Below are 26,379 nucleotides of genomic sequence, written 5' to 3'. Positions count from 1 at the left end.
CTAGGCCGCGCGTCCCGAGAGCGGCCCACGCCTAATGCCCGCACGCGCTGGGGAAAGCCTGTTCCGTAAGGCCGGTGGTCCAGTCCAGAGGAGGTGGATGTTGCGTAGGGCCCGCTTTGGATGGCCGGCCGGCTCTCCCTCGCTAGGAGACCGGAGGACTAGCGAGGCTCTGCTCTTTAGCTGTTTGGGAGGCCTGGGGTTTGGCCCGGAACAGGTGTGAGTTAAGACCCTGAGAAGGGAGATCCCTGACCCTCGGCCTCAGGGATCAGAGGCTGGAATATCGCTTCATGAACAGGGCCTCAGCGTGGCCCCAGGAGGTCAGCTGGATCCAGAAGACAGGGACAGTTTTAGTTCCCAGCTTATAAAACGTGAGGTTGGCAGTCCCGAGTTCGGTTGGCTGTAGTAAAGTGGTACTGATTCTGCACGGAAGAGCTTGGAACCAGATGCACAGGGACTGAGAAAGTTTCGACTTGTAAATAAGAAAGGGTAATGATTCATATACGACTAGAAATGAGTGTAGTTTCTGTAGGTTGCTCATGAGTACTTATGAGTTGTATACCTATAGTGCCAAAGTTGGGAGAGACTTGGTTGGAAAGACCTTGATACCTGTGTGATTTATGCATGTGAAAAATGGGGCTTGTGGGCCCTGGCCGGTTGGCTCAGTGGTAGAGTGTCGGCCTGGCGTGTAGGAGTCCCGGGTTCGATTCCCGGCCAGGGCATACAGGAGAAGCGCCCATCTGCTTCTCCACCCCTCCCCCTCTCCTTCCTCTCTGTCTCTCTCTTCCCCTCCCGCAGCAAAGGCTCCACTGGAGCAAAGTTGGCCCGGGCGCTGAGGATGGCTCTGTGCCCTCTGCCTCAGGTGCTAGAATGGCTCTGGATGCAACAGAGCGACGCCCCAGAGGGGCAGAGCATCGCCCCCTGGTGGGCATGCCGGGTGGATCCCGGTCCGACGTATGCGGGAGTCTGACTGCCTCCCGGTTTCCAGCTTCAAGAAAAATACAAAAAAAAAAAAAAAAAAAAAAAAAAAAAATGGTGCTTGTGGGAGAAATAGAAAAGAACAAGTTCCAAATATGAGGGATGATCTGGTGTAGGTGACTTGGTTGCTGGTGGTTCTAGAATAGATTTTCTTTGACTCTCTATCTGTGCTCCTGCTTCCTAATGTTTTCATTTGTTTAACTTGATGTTAAATTAAGAAATAAAGTGTTTTGTGAACAGTCTGGATGGAAGGTTGGCATTTTATTAAAAATTAGTTAATATATATTTTTTTATTAAGTGAGAGGTGGAGAGGCAGAGAGACAGACTCCCTCATGTGCTCGACCTGGATCCACCAGCAAGCCCCCTACCAGAGAATGTCCTGCCCATTTGGGGCCATTGCTCCATTGTTCAGCATCCAGCTATCTTAGCTCTTGAAGTCAGGCCATGGATCCATCCTCAGCTCCTGAGGACAACCTGCTACAACCTAGCCATGGCAGCAGGATGAGGAGGGAGAGAGAGAGAGAGAGAGAGAGAGAGAGAGAGAGAGAAAGAAAGAAAAAGAAGGGAAGAGGGAGAGGTGGAGAAGCAGATGGTCTCTTCTCCTGTGTGCCCTGACCAGGAATCGAACCCAGGACACCCACATGTCTGGGCGATGCTCTACTATTGATCCAACCTGCCAGAGTGGCAGTTGTTTTTTAAATTTATTTTTGATTTATGGTACCATTTATTTTTATATCAGTGTTTTCAGGACTTACCAGGACAGCTATCAGATTTAGATCTGTTTATGGAATTTAAAAGTACTTTTTTTCATTGAAAAAATAAAGTGGGTTAAGCTGTTTCAGTTTTTGATTGATATATACAGTATGCTTTATTAATCTATTATTCATTAATGTATTTAATATATTTTGTATGATGAAATATATTCTTGGTTGATGGGGATAATAAAAGCTTTTGTTTATATATATATATTTGTCTTAACATTTCAGATGCCCCCCAAAAAGGGAGGTGATGGAATTAAAGCACCCCCAATCATTGGAAGATTTGGAACCTCCTTGAAAATTGGTATTGTTGGATTGCCAAATGTTGGGTAGGTGAATGTTGAACTTTTCCCATTTTCATCTTGCAAATATTTAGGGTTCTTTTGTAGAAATGGGAACTCATGAGGTAATTAAAACTTAAATTGAAGAAAGAGTCTAGGAAGCTGGAATATTAATATGTTGCAAAGCAAGGTTAAAACTTGAGTTACTTATATTGTTTGTTTTGCTTAAACTCAGAGGAAGAAGCAACAGAGTTAAGATACCAGATCAACTGTTTGCTTGAAACACCTTGGGAGACACACAATATTGAATTTAAGTAAAAACCAAGTGGTATAAATTTGATTTTGGTGCTGGCTGGCTATGTAGGACACCTACCTAGGCTGGCTACCCAAGGCCGTGTAGCAGGATACTTTAGGAAACAGTAGTTAGGAAATAGCCGCACTATAAATTTGATTAGATATTTTGAAGGTCATGGATTGTATGGTTAAATCTTTACTGGAGGAGGTGACAGTTTTAAATGGAAAGGGTATCTGTTATAAAGTGGCTAAATCTAAAAGTTATGAGACCAAAAATTTAAGTTTTGTAATGTTTAAAATTAGTGAATCATTTGCATATAAGTCAGTGATAAGAAATATATTTGGGATTTATCATCTAAATCTATACACTTGCAAGTTGAGTGTTTAGTCTGCTTTTTTCATTATTTGCTCTTCTTTTTAACACCTTTTATTAACTTTAAAATATAAAATGTCTCAAGAGTGATTAGGCTGTGCTAATAGGTAATAGATCTAATATGGATTTATTAAGTTGACTGAAAGTATTTTGACATGTGCTTTAGGCTTTTAGATTGGTGGCAAATAGGACAATGTGTTCTTTCATGTGGAAGGAGCCCCTTGGAGCCCCTGTCATATAGATTGCTTAGTGAATGGACCATGGTATGACCAAGCAAGGCAGTTCTGAAATTTTTGTAATGTAAAACATAAACAAATGTGGCTCTCCTAATTTCTTTCCTGAAGCTTGAGAGGTTTGCATTTTGAAGGGGTTTCCTGCTGTGTATAGGCTGCTTGCAAAGTAAAATGAAATAGAGAGCATGGAAATATAAGCAAAACAAATAAAGCAAAACACTGTAGGGTGCTGTCAATAAATGTAAAAGATAAAGTCATTATATATGTTGTGAGCTCTATAGTACCTGTAAGCAAGACATAGTTATTAGATTGTAACATATTTCTCTTTTTTTTTTTTTTTTATTATTATTATTTATTTATTTATTTTACAGAGACAGAGAGAGTCAGAGTGAGGGATAGACAGGGACAGACAGACAGGGACAGAGAGATGAGAAGCATCAATCATTAGTTTTTCGTTGCGCATTGCGACACCTTAGTTGTTCATTGATTGCTTTCTCATACGTGCCTTGACCGCGGGCCTTCAGCAGACCGAGTAACCCCTTGCTTGAGCCAGCGACCTTGGGTCCACGCTGGTGAATTTTTGCTCAAACCAGATGAGCCCACGCTCAAGCTGGCGACCTTGGGGTCTCGAACCTAGGTCTTCTGCATCCCAGTCTGACGCTCTATCCACTGCGCCACCGCCTGGTCAGGCTATTTCTCTTATTTTGAATCACTGCAGTCTATGCAGCTTGACTAAATGGGACTACTTTAAAATGGACCACCTTAAGAAGTATTTCCTATATAAGGTTTTTAGTCATGGAGCATAATAAAAATCAATATATATGAGTATAACCTAAAAATATTTTATTATCCAATATAAATTTGCTATTTATGCTTTTATTTATTTTTATTAATTAATTAATTTTCAAGGGGGGAGAGAGAGAGAAGCATTCATTTCTTTTTTTTTTTTTTTTTACAGAGACAGAGAGAGTCAGAGAGAGGGATAGATAGGGACAGACAGACAGGAACGGAGAGATTAGAAGCATCAATCATCAGTTTTTCGTTGCCATTGCAACACTTTAGTTGTTCATTGATTGCTTTCTCATATGTGCCTTCACCGCGGGCCTTCAGCAGACCGAGTAACTCCTTGCTCGAGCTCGAGCCAGCGACCTTGGGTCCAAGCTGGTGAGCTTTTTGCTCAAGCCAGATGAGCCCGTGCTCAAGCTGGAGACATCGGGGTCTCGAACCTGGGTCCTCCGCATCCCAGTCCGACGCTCTATCCACTGCACCAGTGCCTGGTCAGGCAGCATTCATTTCTTGTTGCACTTAGTTTTGCATTCTTTTTTTTTTTTAAGCAAGAGAGAGAGAGAGAGAGACAATGAGACAGAGAGACAAAGAAAAGGTCAGATAGGTACAGACAGGAAGGGAGAGAGATGAGAAGCATCAACTCATAGATGCAGCACCTTAGTTATTCGTTGATTGCTTTCTCATATGTGCCTTGACCGGGGACTGCAGCTGAGCCAGTGACCTCTTGCTCAAGCCAGCAATTTTGGGCTTAAGCTAGCGACCCCGCAGTCAAGCTGGATGAGCCTGCGCTCAAGCTGGCAACCTCAGGATTTGAACCTGGGTCCTCTGAGTCCCAGGTGGATGCTGTATTCATTGTACCACCCACTGGTCAGGTTAGTTTTGCATATTTTTTTTTCTTTTTTTACAGGGACAGAGAGAGAGTCAGAGAGAGGGATAGACAGGGACAGACAGACAGGAATGGAGAGAGATGAGAAGCATCAATCATCAGTTTTTTGTTGCGAGACCTTTAGTTGTTCATTGATTGCTTTCTCATATGTGCCTTGACCACGGGCCTTCAGCAGACGGAGTAACCCCTTGCTCCAGCCAGCGACCTTGGGTCCAAGCTGGTGAGCTTTTGCTCAAACCAGATGAGCCCGCGCTCAAGCTGGCGACCTCGGGATCTCGAACCTGGGTCCTCTGCATCCCAGTCTGACGCTCTATCCACTGCGCCACCGCCTGGTCAGGCAGTTTTGCATATTTTGACTGCTTTCCATCTCTGCCCTGATGGGGATCAAACCTGCAACCTTAGTGTTTCGGGAAGATGCTCTAACCTACTGAGCTAACCTGTCAGGGCTATTTATGCTTTTTTTTTTTTTTTTTTTTTACAGAGGCAGAGATAGATAGGGACAGACAGATAGGAATGAAGAGAGATGAGAAGCAGCAATCATCAGTTTCTCCTTGCGCATGGCGACTTCTTAGTTGTTCATTGATTGCTTTCTCACATGTGCCTTGACCGTGGGCCTTCAGCAGACCGAGTAACCAACCCCCTGCTGGAGCCAGCGACCTTGGGTTCAAGCTGGTGAGCTCTTTCCTCAAGCCAGATGAGCCCGCGCTCAAGCTGGCGACCTCGGGGTCTCAAACCTGGGTCCTTCTGCATCCCAGTCCTACGCTCTATCCACTGCGCCACCACCTGGTCAGGCTATTTATGCTTTTAAATGAAATGCTCCTCTCGCTCTCCATTCTCCCCCACCCCCCAGTTTTATTGATGTATACTTTACACATAGTAAAATTCACTCATTTTATTTATTTATTTATTTAGTTAGTTAGTTATTTAATTACATGAAAGGCTGGGAGGCAGACAGACAGGCTCCTGCATGCACCCTTACCTGGATCCACCTGGCAAGTCCCCTGCCCAGTGATACTCTGCCCATCTTGGGCTGCTGCTCCATTGCTCAGCAACCGAGCTATTTTAGCACCCGAGGCGAGGCAATGGAGCCATCCTTAGCACCTGGGGCCAACTTGCTTAACCATTTGAGCCATGTCTGTGGGAGGAGAAGAGAGAAAGAAAGTGAGATAGAGAGAAGGGGAGGGGGAGGGGTGGAGAAGTAGATGGTTGCTTCTCCTGTGTGCTCTGACCTGCAGTCAAACCGAGGACTTCCACACACCTGACCTACACTCTAACGCAGGTGTCCCCAAACTACAGCCAGCAGGCTGCATGTGGCCCCCTGAGGCCATTTATCCGGCCACCGCCGCCGCACTTCTGGAAGGGGCACCTCTTTCATTGGTGGTCAGTGAGAGAAGCACTGTATGTGGCGGCCCTCCAACGGTCTGAGGGACAGTGAACTGGCCCCCTGTGTAAAAAGTTTGGGGACCCCTGCAAGCTAATCGGCCAGGGCCAAATTGATTCATTTTAATAATGTACAATTTGATTATTTTGGCAATTGTATTTGGTTGTGAACATGCCCAGTGTATGAAGATTTGGTTTCTAGATTTATTCTGCTTTTTCATATCTGAGTGAGCTTTTATAAATTATCTCCTGTTGGTCTATTATATTATTGTGGGTGTGAGCCTTGGAGGATACTTTTAAAAAAACTAATTTTCAAAAATGTAATACTGTTTTTCTTTTAGAGCAGTTTTAGTTTCACAGCAGAATTGAAGGGATGATGGCACAGAGATTTCCCATGTCTTCCCTCACACATGCATAGCCTTCCCTGTTATCAACATCCCCAAGCAGAATAGTACATTTGTTATAATTGATAAAACTACAGTAACACATCATAATCACTCAAAAGTCCATAGCTTACCTTAGGGTACACTCTTGACATGTACTGACCATTATAGTATTGTACAGAATATTTTCTCTGCCCTAAAGATCTTCTGTGCTCTGCCTACTCAACCACCTTGTCCCAACCACTAACCTTTTTATTGTTTCCATTGTATCGCCTTTTCCAGGATGTCATAAAGTTCAAATCTTACAGTATGTAGATTGGCTTTTTTCACTTAGTAATGTACATTTAAGTTTCCTCCATGTCTTTTCATGACTTAAATAATCTATTTATTTTTAGTGCTGAATAATATTCCATTGTCTGGATGTATCAGTTTATCTGTTTACCGACTGAAGGACATCTTGGTTGCTTCCTAGTTTTGGCAGTTATGAATAAAACTGCTATGAACATCCATGTGCAGGTTTTTGTGTGGACATTTTTTCAACTTTTTTTGGTAAATACCAAGGAGCACAATTGCTGAATTATATGGTAAAACTATGTTTAGTTTTGTAAGAAACTTCTTAAGTGACTATACCATTTTGCATTTCCAACAGCCCTGAGTGAGAATTCCTGTAACTCCACATCCTTGTCAGCATTTGATTTTCAGTGTTATGGATTTGGGGCATACTAATAGGTGTGTAGTAGTGCCCCATGGTTGTTTTAGTGTGCTTTCTCTGATGCTGTATGCATCTTTTCATATGCTTATTTGGTATTTGTAGATCTTCTTTGGTGAGGTATCTGTTAAGGTATTTGGTCCATTTTTTGACCATTTTTGTCTTTTTGTATTTTAAGAGGTTTTTTTTTGTACATTTTGGATAACAGCCTTTCATCAGGTATGTCTTTGCAAATGTTTTCTCTCAGTCTGTGTTTTTTTCCCCCTCTCATTCTCTTTTTTTTTTTTTAAATTCTTTTATTTATTTATTTATTTATTTATTTACAAGGACAGAGAGAGTCAGAGAGAGGAATAGACAGGAACGGAGAGATGAGAAGCATCAATTATTAGTTTTTCGTTGCAACACCTTAGTTGTTCATTGATTGCTTTCTCATATATGCCATGACCTTGGGCCTTCAGCAGACCGAGTAACCCCTCGCTCGAGCCAGTGACCTTGCTGGTCCAAGCTGGTGAGCTTTTTTTTTTTTTTTTTTTTTTTTGCTCAAGCCAGATGAGCTTGCGCTCAAGCTGGTGACCTCGGGGTCTTGAACCTAGGTCCTTCCGCATCCTAGTCCAATGCTCTATCCACTACGCCACCGCTTGGTCAGGCCCCTCTCATTCTCTTGATGCGGTGTTTCACAGAGCAGAAGTTTTTAATATTAACAAAGTCTAGTTTATTATTTCTTTCATGGATCCTTCCTTTGGTGTATTTAAAAGGCTTAGCTATATCCTATATTATTTAGGTTTTTCTTTTAGCTCTTAGGAGTTGTATAGCTTTGGGTTTTATATTTAGGTTGTGATCCATTTTGAGTTAATTTTTATGAAGGGTGAAAGGTCTGTATCTAGGTTGTTTTTTAATATTTTTTGCATGTGAAAGTCTAGTTGTTCTAGCACCATTTGTTGAAAAGACTATCTTTGTTCCATTGTATTATCTTTGATATTACAATGTACATTTGATATTCCAGATTCAAGAAAGTACATTTTGATATTCCAGATGTTACTGTGTCATGGACAGTTCTTGTTGCTACCACTGCATGAAATGAGATGAGGTTTTATTGAGAGTGTTGGAAAACCCCAAATAACCTTGGTTTAATAGAAGTATCTTTTTTTTTTTTTAAGAGAGATAGAAGAGAGGAAGGAAGGGAAATGAGAAGCATCAACTTGTGGCACCTTAGTTGTTCATTGATTGCTTTATCAGATGTGCCTTGTCGGGAGGCGGGCTGATCTACCTGAGCCAGTGACCCCTTGCTCAAGCCAGCGACCCTGTCCTCAAGGTAGTGGCCTCGGGGTTTCGAACCTGGGTCCTCAGCATCTGAGGCCAATGCTTTATCCACTACACCACCACTTGGTCAGGTTAGAAGTTTCTATTTTATGTAGAAGTGTGAATTTTGCAGTCAGAGATTGGCATATCAACTCTGCTTTATGAAGTCCTCAGGAACCCCAGCTGCTTTCAGTCTACACCTTGGTGATCCCAGGTTGTGGCCTTCAACTCCATGGTTCAAGGTGTTGTAAGTTCTAGGCAGCTGGTAATCCAAAGGGTCAAAGGGCCTAACGACTTGGCCTGCCGTCTCTTAGGGATTTTTTTTACCTGTAAGCTGCCACACCATCCCTTTGCTAATAACTTCTGCAAATATTTCTTTGTCTAGATTTGGTCACAAGAAGGTTGCAAGGAAGGCTAGGAAATGTCATTATTTTGATGGCCATATATTCAGTTAAGAATGCTGTCACTTGAAAAGGAAACAATGGATATTGGGGGACAACTGTGCACTTAGAAACTGTAGTAGGAGAGCACTTATCTTGCTTAGTTGATACTTCAGGGAATGTGCTTTCACTGTTCCTACAACTTGCCTTTTCTCAATTTGCCAACTACATATTTATTTTAACATGTTAGTGATATTTATTTTTAATTGGAACCACAGATTCTTTAAAAGCTATTTAGTTTAGCCTGACCAGGTGGTGGCACAGTGGATAGAACGTTGGACTGGGATGCGGAGGAACCAGGTTCGAGACCCCGAGGTCGCCAGCTTGAGCGTGGGCTCATCTGGTTTGAGCAAAAAAGCTCACCAGCTTGGACCCAAGGTCGCTGCCTCAAGCAAGGGGTTACTCGGTCTACTGTAGCCCCACGGTCAAGGTACATATGAGAAAGCAATCAATGAACAACTAAGGTGTTGCAACGAAAAACTAATGATTGATGCTTCTCATCTCTCTCTGTTCCTGTCTGTCTGTCCCTATCTATCCCTCTCTCTGACTCTGTCTCTGTAAAAAGAAAAAAGAAAAAGCTATTTAGTTTAGGTAAAACATTATAGGAAATGCTAAAAAAAAGGTCACAAGGTAATTATGTTCAGTGTTATTTTTCTACTGTTGTGTAGCAAACCATTCCAAAAGTTCATAGTTTAAACAATAACAATGTCTTTCTTTTTTTTTCTTTCTTTTTTACTGAGAGAGAAAGAGGGAGATGAGAAGCATCAACTTGTAGTTGCAGCACCTTAGTTTTTCATTGATTGCTTGTCATATATGCCTTGATGGAGGGCACGTAAGCCGAGCCAGTGACCCCTTGCTCAAGCTGGCGAGCATGCACTTAGGCTGGGTGAGACCGCGTGCAAGCCAGCCACCTCAGGGTTTCAAACCTGGGACCTTAGTGTCCCAGGTTGATGCTCTATCCACTGTGCCACCACCAGTCAGGCATAAACAATAACAGTTTCTTATTTCATGACTCTAGTTTACTTGGGTGAGTCTTCTGCTGGTCTCACTTGGAATCTCTTGTGTGGCTACATTCAGCTGGTGGCTAGTCAGTAAACTAGAACGTTCAAGATGGCCACATCCACAGTTCTGGAGCCTTATCAGGGTGGCTGGATGTCTGGGCATTTCTGTCCACCTCTACTTGGCCTCTTTCTCTCTAAGTGGTCTCCAGCCCAATTTCTTCATAGCATGGTGGCTAGCTACCAAGGGAGTGAAAGGGTGGTAGTGACATAACACACTTCTACTTAATTCTTTTGGTCAAAGCAAGTCATGATACCAGCCTAGAGACAAGGAGGGAGGGAGGAAATATAGTCTCTACCTATTCTGGTCTCTATTACTGTATCATTACATAATTTCAGATAGTCCCCCCCCCCCATTCATTTATTTACTACTGTTAACTGTAGGCTTTATTTGGACTTCACCATTGACTTTAGGGAGCTCACGTAAATTATTTTACTGGAGAATGGTTATCAGAAACTAAGATCTGGGCTCTAGGTAGGATACGTGCTGCTGATATGCTACTGCTTTTAGGCCTTTTCACTTTTTAGGACATATATGTGGTTATACTAACCTAGTATTCACGCATTGGTATTTATTTGTCATCTGTATTTATTTCTTTTCTAGCAGATAGATGATTAAAAGAAAACAGTTCGGTTATATCTAAATTCAAAACATTTTGAAAACACATTCTACTTTTTTCCATGTGTTGGATGTGTGGTGTATAAAGGGTTAATTCAGAGTGCTGTGAATTTGCATGTTATCCTGACTTCCCAATACATATTGTAATTTTGCATAAAGGTTTAGATAAGACACTTATTCAGTCAGATTTACTTATTATAGTCTGACTGGTGGTGGCACAGTGGATAGAGTATTGGCCTGGGATGCTGAGGTCCCAGCTTGATCACAGGGTCCCTGGTTTGAGAGTGGGATCATTGATATGATCCCATAGTGGCTGGATAGAGCCCAAGGTTGTTGCTTGAGCAAGGGTGTCATTGGTTCAGCTTAAGACCCCTGGTCAAGGCACATATGAGAAACAGTCAGTGAACAACTAAAGTGACACAACTATGAGTTGATGCTTCTCATCTCTCACCCTTCCTGTCTCTCTTCCCTCTCTGGCTCTCTGTCTTGCTAAAAAAAAATGATTTACTTATTACAACAAAATATGTAATTTCAAAAATAATGTATTTAGGCCCTGGCCCTGGCTAGTTAGCTCAGTGGTAGAGTGTCAGCCTGGTGTGTGGAAGTCTCAGGTTCGATTATGTTCAGGGCACACAGGAGAAGCAACCATCTGCTTCTCCATCCCTCCCCCCATCCCCTTCTCTCTCTCTCTCTCTCTCTCTCTCTCTCTCTCTGTTCCCCAACCACAGCCATGGTTTGATTGGAGCAAGCTGGCCCTGGGCACTGAGGATGGCTCTATGGCCTGCCTCAGGTGCTAAAATAGTTCAGTTGACAAGCAACAGCCCTAGATGGACAGAGCATTGCTGGGTAGGGGGCTTGCCAGGTGGATCGTGGTTGGGTGCATGTGGGACTTTGTCATTCTACCTCCCCACTTCTCACTTAAGAAGAAAAAAAATGTATTTAGGTCCTAAATGGTAGGGTCATATTAAGTCTAGCCACTCCTTTTTTTAATGCTATCATTGCTAAATAATATTTATGTAAACCCATTCTTTTTTTATATATATTGATTTTAGAGAGAAGAGAGAGAGAAAAGCCAGGGGAAGGGGAAGGAGCGGGAAACATCAACTAGTAGCAGTTGCTTATCATATGTGCCTTGACCATGGCAAGACTGGGGTTTTGAACTGGTGACCTCAGCATTTCAGGTTGGTGCTTTATCCACTGTGCACCACACGTCAGGCTATGTAAACCCATTCTTCTTGCAAAAGAGAGATTCCTATAATTCTGAACTTTCCTTCTACTTTTGAGCTTTAATAATAACCTTAAGGCACCTAATCTCTCTCTCTCTCTCTCTCTCTCTCTCTCTCTCTCTCTCGCTCTCTCCGTCTTTCTCTCTCTCTCTGGTATGTGTGTGTGTAATCCTCATTTCACAAAATAATGTTATATGGGCTTTTAACGCTTCAGACTTTCTAGTTCATTGATTTTGCAAGGCTTTTCTTTAATAGAGCTGAACAGATCAAAATGTCTTAACATGCAACTAAGCCTGTCATAATAATCCTTAGAAATTTTTTTCTTTTGGTTTTTCTTTTTCTTTTTTTTTTAACTTTTTTTTGTATTTACAAAACCATTATACAATAAAGATCAGTGTTTATTAACAGCTGATCTTCCAGACATTTCATGCCAGACTGTGAAAGACTTAACCACCCTGATGTTATATGAAGATTATAGATCCAGTGATTCTAGACTCTGTAATCTTCATATAACATCAGGGTGGTTAACTCTTTTGTGGACCAGCATGAAATTTCTGGAGGACCGGATGTTGGAAACCACTGATAATACAGTGTGTCCGTCAAGTCATGGTGCACTTTTGACCGGTCACAGGAAAGCAACAAAAGATGATAGAAATGTGAAATCTACACCAAATAAAAGGAAAACTCTCCCAGTTTCATACCTATTCAGTGCAGTTCGATGTGGACTCATGCACAGATTTTTTAGGGCTCCTTAGGTAGCTATCCCGTATAGCCTCTACAGACTCGTCACTGACTGATGGCCTACCAGAACGGGGTTTCTCCACCAAACTGCCGGTTTCCTTCAACTGCTTATCCCACCGAGTAATGTTATTCCTATGTGGTGGCGCTTCGTTATAAACGCGTGGATATTCATGTTGCACTTTGGTCACGGATTCGAATTTAGTGAGCCACAGAACACACTGAACTTTTTCTCTGTACCGTCCACATCTCGACTGGCATGGCCGTGGGCTGCTCCGCTGTATACACGGTGTTACATCATCATCTTCGCATACGCACATGCTACCACATCATCCTACAGAAACTGGGAGGGTTTTCCTTTTATTTGGTGCAGATCTGACATTTCTATTGTCTTTTGTTGCTTTCCTGTGACCGGTCAAAAGTGCACAATGACTTTACGGACACACTGTAGATAACTTTATAAAATTTAAAATCCATGACCAAGATAAGATGATCTGTGAAAATGGAGATTTGTCTTTCAAGTCTAGTTTGTATGTAAGAATTTTTTCAGCCTAAGAGATAATGGCACTTTCTTTTATTACTTTTTTATCATATGATATGTTTGGAGGGATAAACTTTTTTCTTTTTTATAAAAAGTATTTTTGTTCATCTAGATTCTAGACAGTAAAAAATGTTATACTTAATAATAGCCACAAATAGTATGACTCTGGTAATAGCAGTGAGCATTTTTTTTAAAAACTATAATATACAAAAATACAACCGCACTTTTTTTTGTCCTCTTCCCCCTCTGAAAGAGCACAGGTGTTCTATGAGTGTTTGTATTAATTTACTTAAATTTTGTTTTAAGTACTTTTTTTAAAAAGGGATTTTATTTTCTCATTTTTAGAGAGAGAGAAAAGGAGGGGAAGAGAGTGGGAGGCATCAACTAGTTGTTTCTTATATGTGCCTTGACTGGGGGCTTTGAACTGGGGACTTCTGTGTTCTGTCTAGGTCAAGGCTTTATCCTCTGCACCACCACAGGGGAGGCCGTTTGAAGTACTTTTATTGTAACATTATTTTGTAATGTTTTCATAGTGGGTATACAGTATTTTAATTACATTTTAGATAAGTAAGGACCCAAGGACTGTTCTGGCAACTTAAGTAATCACTTTTTGTTTTTGTGTGAAGGGGAATAGATTGTGGAGAATGGGCCAATTTATGTTACCATTTACTTCAGAAGTTTTCCCTTTTGGGAGAAATATCCTGGGTTTTGGTTGTGTTCTTGAGGTTCTTCCTCTAATTTTTCTTTTCCTCCTAATCCTTTGCTGGGTTCTCTGCCCTCCAGCATCAGCTTTCCATGTTTAATCCTGGATTCTGGACCTCTTTTCTTCTGTCCATAGTGGGCAAATGTCTTCATGATAAAAGGGGCTGTGGAGGTCAGATCACTTCTTTGAGGCTACCCCTCCCCACAAACATTTCTAGGTTCCTAGTCCCTTCAGATGCTTTCTGTATTCTACAAGTATATGGCTTTTCTACTTCTAGGTGAGAGTTCTAATCAGTTAAATTTTGCTTCTCACCCAGAAGCAGAATTTCTCCCCCCCCACAATTGTCTATAGAATTTTCCAAAGTCTGAGGGTTTTTTTTATTGCATCTGTGTGATATATTTTAATATGTTCTTGTGTCCTCTGCATTTCTTATAAAGTGGTAGTAATATCTAAAGGCTTGATCAGATTAATATGATAATTTTTTTTTTTTTTTTTTCTGAAGCTGGAAACAGGGAGAGACAGTCAGACAGACTCCCGCATGCGCCCGACCGGGATCCACCCGGCACGCCCACCATGGGGGCGACGCTCTGCCCACCAGGGGGCGATGCTCTGCCCATCCTGGGCATCGCCATCTTGCGACCAGAGCCACTCTAGCGCCTGGGGCAGAGGCCACAGAGCCATCCCCAGCGCCCGGGCCATCTTTGCTCCAATGGAGCCTTGGCTGCGGGAGGGGAAGAGAGAGACAGAGAGGGAAAGCGCGGCGGAGGGGTGGAGAAGCAAATGGGCGCTTCTCCTGTGTGCCCTGGCCGGGAATCGAACCCGGGTCCTCCGCACGCTAGGCCGACGCTCTACCGCTGAGCCAACCGGCCAGGGCAATATGATAATTTTTATGTCAAGAATATGTGAAAGGTGATATATATGTACTTGTACTGGCTTTTCCCCCTTTTTGCAGTATTGTCATTGGTGATCATTACTCAGGCCCATTAATTGCTTAGGAGTTGCAAAATGTCAGTATTCTAAATTTTTTAATTTTCCTCATTTATTGACTGGAATAAGCCTATAAAATAATATTACTCTCAACTCTTTGTTACTCTAAAACAGCGATTTTTCAACCATTTTCATCTCATGGCACACATAAACTACTAAAATTCTGCGGCACACTGAAAATATCTATATATATTTTTGCTGATCTGACAAAAAAAATAGGTATAATTTTGATTCATTCACACTGGATAGCTACTGTGTTGGCTATTTACATTATTTTATTTGGCAATCTAAGGGAAAAGAGGTTAGTGCCCCTGACTAAATAGTCAGGTATTGCATGTTTTAAAAATTCTTGCAGCACACTGGTTGAAGATCACTGTTATAAGTGTATATTTTGTATAGGAAGAATATAATAAGTGCTTTGTTTAATCTTCAAAAGAATCTATCACCTAGCATCCTTAAAAGATGGCCAGAAGGAGGGAAAAAATGGCGACGGAGTAGGCGGACATTACAACTCCCACCTCCCAGAAACAAAGTGGATTACAACTTAACTTAGGAACAGTCATCTTGAAAAACCAACTTTGGACCAAACTAATAGGAATCTATAACCAAGCATCACCGAAGGAACCACATTGAGCTGGTAGGAAAGGTGGAGACAGCGGTGGTGTGGGTTTCCAGGAGAGTTGTAGACCCTCAGCCCTAGGACTGGAGCCCCAGAAACTAGAGGAGTCATACGGACAGTATTAGGTGAAAGAAGAGCCAGGTTACTGTTTGTGAGTGGGAGACAGAACTCTCAAACTCAGGCTCCATTGTAAAGGGATCACGCAGAAACCTCATTCACAGCCACTTACCTGGGGCTTTGGGAGCGGGGAATGCCAAGAGGACTAGAGTTGTGAGAGGAGAGTGTAGTCTTAGGGGCACAGGGAGAGACTGTGGGAGACGGCTACCCTGACCCCTGTACTGGGTCACTCCCCAAACCTAAAGTGTCCATTCTTCCTGGGAGAACCAAGCCAGCAAAGGGAAGCAATTACCCCACCCAACAGAAGCTCTCCTGCTCCAGTCAGTGCAGAGAGACACTTAGAAGCAGGGGGGCGCATCAGGGACACAGGATTTGAGTGCTGAGGTCTGGGCTACATGGATCTCCCCCCCCCAACCTGCTGAGTAGTACCCTTTGAAGGGTGGGAAGGCCCGGCTGTGGTAGTGGTGGCAGCGCTTGGCCCACGCAGTAGTCGGGATGAAGCCCAGGGAGGCAGCCCCTGTGGTGGCTGTGGAGGGCGGAACCAGAGAGGCCTCTTGGCACCCATGAGTGAGGCCTCCCTAGTGCCCATGGGGTGGACCCCAGTGGGGTGAAGCATCCCACGCTCTGTGGGAAGTGGAGTTCAGCAAGGGGTGCCAGCAGGGGCAGAGCCAGGTAGCCGTGCAGAGACGGCGAGGGGCGGAGCCTGTAGAGGCTCTGGCAGGCTCACAGGGGTGGAGCTGGGAGAGGCAGCCCTTGCACCTGCGGAGGGTGGAGCCTGGCGGCTTGCGCTGTGAAAGAGAGCGTCCCACATGCCCGAGGGGAGCAGAGCCTGGAGCAGCCCAGTGAGGCAAGGAGTCCCCCCGCACCTGCAGAGCAGTGGGAGCCTGCACTGGTGCCAGGTGCCTGAGGAGCCAGAGTGAGACGGGGGCCAGTGGAAAGACCTCACATCAGGAATAGAGAGGCCACAAACACTGCCCAAGAGTAGATAAAAGCAAGCTAGGAGTACTGCTGATAGTTACTAAAGCACCAGGGCCCAGCAGAGGCAGCCACAAATTCTGGATTGCCTGTAGTTCCAAGGTCACTATGGGCCAGTCAAAAGCAGTGACCCCTACTGATCTGCACCAGGTTCTGGCCAGAAAGGTGTAGGGATGGTACATCCAGCGGCAAGATATGGAGAGCATCAGCTCAGGACCTAACAACCATAGTTAGAGTGGTTTCTAGTCTATACAGAGACAAAATAGGAAGATAGAGGAGTTCAATTCAAATGAATTAATAAGAGAAATCCCCAGAAAAAGAACTGAATGAAATGGAAATAAACAAGATAGCAGATGCACAATTTAGAATAATGATTTTTAGGATGCTCAAGGATCTTAGAGCAACAATAGATGGACAAAATGAGCCCTAAAATAAAGAGATAGCTGGCATCAGAAAGGGTATTGAAATAATAAAAAAGAATCAGAAATGACAAACAATATCAGAAATGAAGACTGTACTAGAAGGAATTAAAAGCAGGCTGGATGAAGCAGAGGATCACATCAGCAATTTAGAGGACAAGATAAGTGAAAGCACGGAAGCAGAGCAGCAAAAAGAAAAGAGGATCAAAAGGTCTGAGGAAGCTGTAAGAGAGGAAACATGAAGAGAAACAACATCTGCATAATAGGGGTTCCTGAAGGAGAAGAGCAAGAACAAGGGATAGAGAACCTGACTGAAGAAATCATAGCTGAAAACTTCCCTAGACTGATGCAGGAAAAAGTCACACAAGTTAAAGAAGCACAGAGAATCCCCTTAAAGTGTAACCCAAAGAGACCTACACCAAGACACATCATAATTAAAATACCAAAGCTAAGAGATAAAGAAAAAATACTAAAAGCTGCAAGAGAAAAGCAGTCAATCACCTACAAAGGAGCCCCCATAAAGATGACATCTGACTTCTCAACAGAAACACTTGAGGCAAGAAGGGAATGGAAAGAAATATTCAAAGTAATGCAGAAGAAGAACCTACAACCAAGACTTCTTTATCCAGCAAGGCTATCATTTAAAATTGAAGGAGAAATAAAAAGCTTCCCAGACAAAAAATAACTCAAGGAATTCATCACAGCCAAACCAATGCTGCAAGAAATGTAAGTCTGCTGTAAAGAGAACAAAGAGGGGGGAAAAATCTAGTAAAAGAGGAATGTAGCTTTAAAGAATAAAATGGCAATAAACAACTACATATCAATAACAACCTTAAATGTAAATGGATTAAATGCTCCAATCAAAAGACACAGGGTAGCTGCATGGATAAGAAAACAGGACCTGTACAAATGCTGTCTACAAGAGACCCACCTCAAAACAAAAGATACACATAGACTGAAAGTAAAAGGATGGAAAAAAATATTTTATGCAAATGGAAATGAAAAAGAAGGTGGGGTAGCAATGCTTATATCTGATAAAGTAGACTTTAAACAAAGGCTATAGTAAGGGAAAAAGAAGATCACTACATAATGATAAAAGTAGCAATCCAATAGGAAGATATAACCATTATAAATATCTATACACCTAATATAGGAGCATCAAAAATATATATAGCAGATTTTGATGGACATAAAGGACGAGATCAACAGCAATAGTAGGAGATTTCAATACCCCACTAACATCATTAGATAGATCCTCAAGAAAGAAAATTAACAAAGAAACAGCAGACTTAAAGGACACACTAGATCAGTGGTTGGCAAACTCATTAGTCAACAGATTCAAATATCAACAGTACGATTGAAATCTTTTGAGAGCCAAATTTTTTAAACTTAAACTATATAGGTAGGTACATTTCTTACCGAGGTAGCACCTGCACGTGGTATTTTGTGGAAGAGCCACACTCAAGGGGCCAAAGAGCCACATGTGGCTTGTGAGCCATGGTTTGCCAATCAATGCACTGAATCAATTTATTTTAGGGCATAAAATGAGTCTCAACAAATTTAAGAAGATTGAAATCATTCAAGCATTTTCTCTGACCACAATGGCATATAACTAAAAATCAACTACAAGAGAAAAACTGAAAAATACTCAAACATGTGGAAACTAAACAGCATGTTATTAAATAACGAATGGGTCAACAATGAGATCAAGGAAGAAATAAAAAATTTCCTTGAAACAAATGAAAATGAGCACACAACAACTCAAAATTTATGAGACACAGCAAAAGCAGTCCTGAGAGGGAAGTTCATAGCAGTACAGGCATACCTTAAGAAGCTAGAAAAACCTCAAATAAATAACTTAACCCTGCAACTAAAAGAACTAGAAAAAGAACAGCAAGTAAAGCCCAGAAGAAGTAGAAGGAAGGAATAATAAAGATCAAAGTGGAAATAAATGACATTGAGACTAAAAAAACAATACAGAGGATCAATGAAACCAAGAGCTGGTTCTTTGGAAAGGTAAACAAGATTGATGAAGCTTTAACGAGGCTCACCAAAAAAAAGAGAGAGGACTCAAATAAATAAAATTAGGAATGAGAGCAGAGAAGTAACAATTGACACAGCACAAATACAAAAGGATTGTAAGAAAATGCTATGAAGAACTGTATGCCAAAAAATTAGACAACCTAGGTAAAATGGACAAATTCTTTGAAACATATAATCTTTCAAAAATCAATCTAGAAGAATCAGAAAACCTAAACAGACCAATTACAACAAATGAGATAGAAACAGTTATCAAAAAACTTTCAACAAACAAAAACCCTGGGCCAGATGGCTTCACAGGCAAATTCTACCAAATATTCAAAGAAGAACTAACTCCTATCTTCTCTAGCTATTTCAAAAAATTCAAGAGGAGGGAAGACTTCCAAGCTCCTTTTATGAGGCAAGCATAATTCTGATTCCAAAACCAGGCAAAGACAACACAAAGAAAGAAAATTGTAAGCCAGTATTCCTGATGAATTTTTTTTCCTGATGAATTTAGATGCTAAAATTCTCAACAAAATATTAGCAAACCAGATTCAGCAATACATGAAAATAATCATACATCATGATCAAGTTGGGTTTATTCTGGGGAGGCAAGGATGGCACAATATTTGCAAATCAATCAATGTGATTCATCACATAAACAAAAGGAAGGAGAAAAACTACATGATAATATCAATAGATGCAGAAAAATGCATTTGATAAAATGCACCCATTTATGATCAAAACTCTCAGCAAAGTGGGAATACCGGGAACATACCTCAACATGATAAGGGCCATCTGTGACAGACCCACAGCCAATATCATACTCAATGGGCAAAAATTAAAAGCAATCCTCTTAAGATCAGGAAGAAGGCAGGGGTACCCCCTTTCACCACTGTCATTCAACATAGTTCTGGAGTTCCTAGCCCCAGCAATCAGACAGAAAGAAGAAATAAAAGGCATCCAAATTGGAAAAGAAGAAGTAAAACTTATCATTATTTGATGATGATGATATACTGTACATAGAAAACCCTAAAGTCTCAGTCAAAAAACTACTGGACCTGATAAATGAATTCAACAACGTGGCAGGATATAAAATTAATACTCAGAAATCAGAGGTATTTTTATACACCAACAATGATTTGTCTGAAAGAGAAATTAAGAAAACAATTCCCTTCGCTATTGCAACAAAATATAAAGTATGTAGGAGTAAATTTAACCAAGGAAGTTAAAGACTTGTACTCAGAAAATTATAAAACATTGATAAAAGAAATCAAGGAAGATACAAAAAAGTGGAAGCATATACCATGTTCATGGATAGAAAGGATGAACATCATTAAAATGTCTATATCACCCAAAGCAATTTATAAATTCAATGCAATTCCTATTAAAATACCAATGACATACTTCAAAGATATAGAGCAAATATTCCAAAATTTATATGGAACCAAGAAAGAACATTAATAGCCTCAGCAGTCTTGAAAAAGAAGAATAAACTGGGTGGTATCATACTTCCCGATATCAAGTTATACTACAGGGCCATTGTACTCAAAACAGCTTGGTACTGGCATAAGAACAGGCACATAGCTCAATGGAACAGAACAGAGAACCCAGAAATAAACCCGCAACTTTATGGAAAATTGATATTTGACAAGGGTGGTAGTAGCATACAATGGAGTAAAGACAGTCTCTTTAACAAATGGTGATGGGAAACTTGGACAGCTACCTGCAAAAAAATGAAACTAGATCACCAACTTACACCATTCACAAAAATAGACTCAAAATGGATAGAAGATTTAAATGTAAGTTGTGAAACTATAAGCATCCTAGAAGAAAACATAGGCAATAAGCTCTCTAGCATCACTTACAGCAATATATTTGCTGATTTATCTCCACGGGCAAGGGAAATAAAGGACAGGATAAACAAATGGGACTATATCATACTAAAAAGCTTTTGCCCAGCTAAAGACTATGAACAAAATAAAAAGACAAACCACATGATGGGAGAACATATTCGACAATACGTCTGATAAGGGGTTGACAACCAAAATTTATAAAGAACTTGCAAAACTCAACACTAGGAAGATAATCCAATCAAAAACGGGCAAAAGAAATGAATAGACACTTCTCCAAAGAGGACATACAGATGGCCAATAGGCGAATGAAAAAATGCTCAACGCTACTAATCATTAGAGAAATGCAAATTAAAACCACAATGAGATATCACCTCACACCAGTCAAATGGCGCTCATTAACAAAACAACCCATAATAAATGCTGGAGAGGATGTGGAAAAAGGGAACCCTCCTGCATTGCTGGTAGGAATGCAGACTGGTGTAGCCACTGTGGAAAACAGTATGGAGATTCCTCAAAAAATTAAAAATGGAACTGCCTTTTGACCCAGCCATTCCACTTTTAGGAATAGAATATATCCCAAGAACACCACATCACTGATTCAAAAGGAGAAATGCACCCCCATGTTTATGGCAGCATTGTTCACAATAGCCAAGATCTGGAAACAGCCCAAGTGTCTGTCAGTGCACGAGTGGATTAAAAAGCTATGGGGCATATACACAATGGAATACTACGGGGCCATGAAATAAAGGAAATCTTACCTTTTGTGACAACATGGATGGACCTGGAAACTATTATGTTAATGAAATAAGTCAGGCAGAGAAAGAAAAATATCATATGACCTCACTCATTTGAGGAATCCAATGAACGATGTGAACTGAGGAACAGAATAGAGACTGAAGCGGGATCTAAGGGTCCAGAGGGAAAGCCGACAGAGGGAAAGGGGATGATAGGAAGGAATCAGAGAAGGGAAAGAGATTGGTGAAAGTATATACACATAACACAGCGTTATAGAGCAGAAAAACAAATCCTGGAGGGAAGGGGTGTAGGCTTTGGGGGAGGAGGGCAAGGGGGATGTTGAGGGGAACATGGGGGGGGGATGCATTTGGGGAAACACTAGAATCTATGTAAACACAATAAATTAAAAAAAAAAAAAGATGACCAGAGAGGGTTTTTGTTTTGTTGAGTATTATTAACAACTTGTGGATAAAAGTTACTGTTGACCCTTGAACAACATATGTCTGAGGGGGTGGGCATAATTAGAGAAACCCACCCTGGCACAGTTGGAAATCCACCGCTAATTTAAATCAGCACTCTGCATACACTGATAACCAATTCCCGATTGAAAATTGATTTGTTACAATGTGTTGTAGTTCTTATTGATGCTGAGATTGATCTATTTTGGCCAATGAGCCTATTCTTGTTAGCTCCAGAGTGCTTTTGATAGAACTCTATGGCCAATAATAGCTTCTTTGTTTTCTCCTGGGAAAAATCATTTGAGACTCATCTTGTATATTTCTGGTCCTAGACCTGGAATTAATCATTTCTCCAAGAAGTTCTATTTATTTTTAATGGACATGGCATTTACGAATTATAGTCTGAATGTGAGTTCTCTTTTTAAAAATTATCTGCCTTATTGTATGTGTTAATTTTTAAAATTGTGTTAAGGTTTAGCATCTTTCTGGAGGTAGATGAACTATAACTTCATAAATATACAGATTATTTTAAAATAAGTACTGTGACATATTAACAGTCACAGCACTGATATTAAAACCTAGCTCTTTAGAAATTAGTAGTTTCTTCTAAATTATCATTCCTAGATAGAGTTCTGGGATTGTTACCAGGCTTAGAGGTTGCCTGGTATAAATTCTACAACAGCCAATATTATTCATTGAATTGTTAGCTGAGTCTGAATCTACCCAAGAGTTCTAAAATCTGACTTTACATCTGCATCACCTGAGATATTTTTGAAATATTGGGACCTATATCAAGTCTTGAAAGAGGCCTAGTGATACATGCTTTTACACTCTCAGCTGATTCTGTTATAGGCAGTTTACTGGTTTGACCAATGATGCTCTAAACCAGTAATGATTTAAGTGGCTATTTTATTAAATTTATTCTATTTTTTTTTCTGAAATATTTAGTCTGAATGTGATATAAGAGCAATATTTAAAGATGTATGGGTAGGCACAAATTTTAAGTATTTAGTTTCCAAAACATTTTCAGTAGTATTTAAATAAGTCTTTTGTTCATTACTCTTATAAGGTTCTTAGAGTTTTTTTTTTGTTTTTTTTTTTAAAGGACTGGTTCTTTGGTTTAAGAGTTAAATCAGATGAGCTAACTGTAGTATGTTTAAATTTCTTCTGATGAATGTAGGCTTAGATCTCATCCTAAAAGACATTTTGACCTGTGGTGGCGCAGTGGATAAAGCGTCGACCTGGAAATGCTGAGGTCGCCGGTTCGAAACCCTGGGCTTGCCTGGTCAAGGCATATATGGGAGTTGATGCTTCCAGCTCCTCCCCCCTTCTCTCTCTCTGTTTTTCTCTCCTCTCTCTCTTCCTCTCTCTCTCTCTCCTCTCTAAAAATGAATTAAAAAAAAAAAAAAAAAAAAGCCTGACCTGTGGTGGCACAGTGGATAAAGCATCGACCTGGAATGCTGAGGTCGCCGGTTCAAAACCCTGGACTTGCCTGGTCAAGGCACATATGGGAGTTGATGTTTCCTGCTCCTCCCCCTGTTCTCTATCTCTCCCCCCCCCTCTCTCTCCCCTCTCTCTCTAATAAAAATGAATAAATAAAATCTAAAAAAGTAAAAAAAAAAAGACATTTTTACCTTAAAAAATGATTGGGACCATGGCTAGTTTGCTCAGTGAATAGAGGGTTGGCAAGGTGTATGTACATTCCGGGTTCGATTCCCAGTCACAGCACATGTGAGAAGAAACCATCAGTTTCTTTTTCTCTTCCTCTCCCTCTCCCCCTTCTCTCTCTCTTCCTCTCTCACAGCCAGTGGCTCGATTGGTTTGAGTGTTGGCCCCAGGCATTTAGGATAGCTTGGTTGATTCAAGCATCTGCCCCAGATGGGGGTTGCTGGGTGGATCCTGGTTGGGGGTTATGCAGAAATCTCTCTCACTTTATCAAATTTGGTCTATGTGTAAGCATTTTTACATAATCATGTCTAGCTAGAGTCAGCAAGTACCTGTCTCACAATTCTCTTATAGTTTTTAACTACTTTCTCAATTGTTCTAGTTTAAAAATATATATATATATAATAGTAATTTTAATTTTAAATTCTCATGTGTGCTACATTTCTATTTCTGGAGCAAGGAAAAGTCACTATAATGTGTCCATATTACTGATGGAGTTGAAAGGTAGTACAAAACAGATCAATAAGCCTTTTTAAAATTCCATTTTGTTTTGGATTTTAATCTATGATTTTTGGCACTGTAATTATTAATAGTTTTTAAAATGTAGCTGATGTTAATATGAGTTGGCATTCTCTGAGCATGTATTACCTGATAAGAATAAAATAATTAGAAAAATGTCAAACAATTTATTCATTATTAATAGATTTAAAATTTTTGTTATACCTTGACAAATTCACATTTTTACTTTCACAAGGCATAATTCTAGACTTAGCAGTAATTTTCATGTACTAATACTGAGATGGGAGTCTGAACTCCAACCTGCCATTTCCTATTAGACAGCACCTAGTTCACAATTCAGAATGCTTGGGAAGTGATTGACCTAACTAGATACAAACCTATCTACATTTATGTGGAAAAGATTATATCAGATATAGGTGAAGTGATAAAACTGGTACTACCAGATACCTTAGGAATTAAATAGACTTGTGGTGTGATATGGGGCTGGCTATCATTTATAGCAAAGATTCTTTGGGAAAATGCGTTTCAGGTTCCAAGTAGGCTGAGATAGAAACATAGCCTAATTATAAATCTTGAGCTGCATTGCTATAAATTTCATTAATTTCTGTTAGTAAAAATGTATTCTTCCTGTCTACCCCCTTTCCAGACTGGTTTGATAATCCTCATGGATCTTACTCAAGCATTGAAATTACTGTGAGATATAAATTTTCTCAGTGTTAGTCAAAGAATTGATTCAATTGGTTTTATTCACTTTAGGAAATCTACGTTCTTCAATGTATTAACCAATAGCCAGGCTTCAGCAGAAAACTTCCCCTTCTGCACCATTGATCCAAATGAGAGCCGAGTACCTGTGCCAGATGACAGGTTTGAATTTCTTTGCCAGTACCACAAACCAGCAAGGTAAGAGAATGTTTGTGCTGCTGTTTATTTGGTGGCTCTCTATAGACTGAGTAGATATCTGTAACTGATATATTTAAAATCATGTAGAGGTTTATTTCCCAAAATTAATGTAGCATTATTATTTTCAGTTACAAAGTAAAATAGAGAATGGAGAAGGGTGAAGAAGGATACATCTGGTTGTTAAACATTGCAGTTAATTTTTTCTGGGGAGTGTGAAGTAGAGGGAGTAATTAATCTGTATTATATGATCTCATTTATGTAAAATTATATGTGTAGGTGTGTATTCATAGGATAATACATGAAATGAAGATCACAGATTAATTGACGGTTATCTCTGGGTAATGGCATCTTTAGGTGATTTTTACTTATTTTCTTTTTTTTTAAAGTGAGATTAGGGGATATACAGAGACAGACACCCACATGTGCCCCGACTGGGATACCCCTGGCAACCCCTATCTGTGGCCCATGCTCTGCCCATCTGGGGCCCCTCGCAACCAAGCTATTTTTTAGCACCTGAGGCAGAAGCTTGATGAAGCCATCCTCCGTGCCCAGGGCCGATGAGCTTGAATCAGTCAAGCCATGGCTGTGGCAGAGGAAGAGCAAGAGAGAGAGAAAGAGAAAGAGAGTAAGAAGGGGGATGGAGGGAAAAGCAGATGGTCGCCTCTCCTGTGTGCCCCGACCAGGAATCAAAGCAAGAACTTCCACACGCTGGGTCAGTGCTGTACCACTGAGCCAACCAACCAGGGCCACTTCTTTTCCGCTGTATTTGAAATTTTTATAGCAAGCATATATTCTTTAATTAGAAAAAATAAGATAATACAGGTTTATTGTAGGAGGTTCAGACAATATGGAAATGTATAAAGGGAGGAGTAAAAATTGTCAATAGTTTTACCTTGATATAATAAATACTTTGGAGATTTATTTTTCCATATTTTCTCCTGATTATATTCACACATACTTACAGAAATAAGATGCTTTTTTATTTGGGGTATTATTATTAATATTTCACTAGATTAAAAAAATAAATCATAATTATTATATGAATATACACTTTCTTTCCCTACCATAGAGAATTTAGTTTAATTTAGTTTTTCACTACTTTGAATAAATCCCAAGTTTCTGCCTCCAGCCCTGAATTATTCTGAACTCCAGGGCTGTATCTAACTGCCTTCTTGATATTGACACTTGGATGACTAAACAGATCCCTCAGACTTGACACATCCAACCTAGACCTCCTCATTTTACTCTACCTGTGTCACATTGGTTCTTCCTCAGGACTTTTGTAGTTTATTAAATAGCATTATTATTTTCCCAGTTGCTTAAGTCAAAACCCAAGGTTTATTATTGATTCATCTTTTTTCTCTCCCCTGCTTTTGATTTTTCAGCAATTCTTATGAATTCTAACCACAAAATATATACCAAATT

At 40.5% G+C, this 26,379-nt stretch overlaps 1 protein-coding gene across 1 annotated transcript in view; it reads left to right on the top strand.

The window, feature by feature from the left end:
- OLA1 (Obg like ATPase 1) overlaps window positions 1-26,379 on the top strand; it is a 195,380-nt gene that overhangs the window by 310 nt on the left and 168,691 nt on the right. The window contains exons 2-3 of the mRNA XM_066345980.1: window positions 1,962-2,062; window positions 24,811-24,954. Of these exons, the coding sequence (XP_066202077.1) occupies window positions 1,962-2,062; window positions 24,811-24,954 (245 nt within the window). The remainder of the gene's footprint in view (window positions 1-1,961; window positions 2,063-24,810; window positions 24,955-26,379) is intronic.

Source organism: Saccopteryx leptura, chromosome 7 (assembly GCF_036850995.1).
Source record: "Saccopteryx leptura isolate mSacLep1 chromosome 7, mSacLep1_pri_phased_curated, whole genome shotgun sequence".
Lineage (NCBI taxonomy): Eukaryota > Metazoa > Chordata > Mammalia > Chiroptera > Emballonuridae > Saccopteryx > Saccopteryx leptura.
This window is presented reverse-complemented; position numbering and strand designations above follow the sequence as displayed.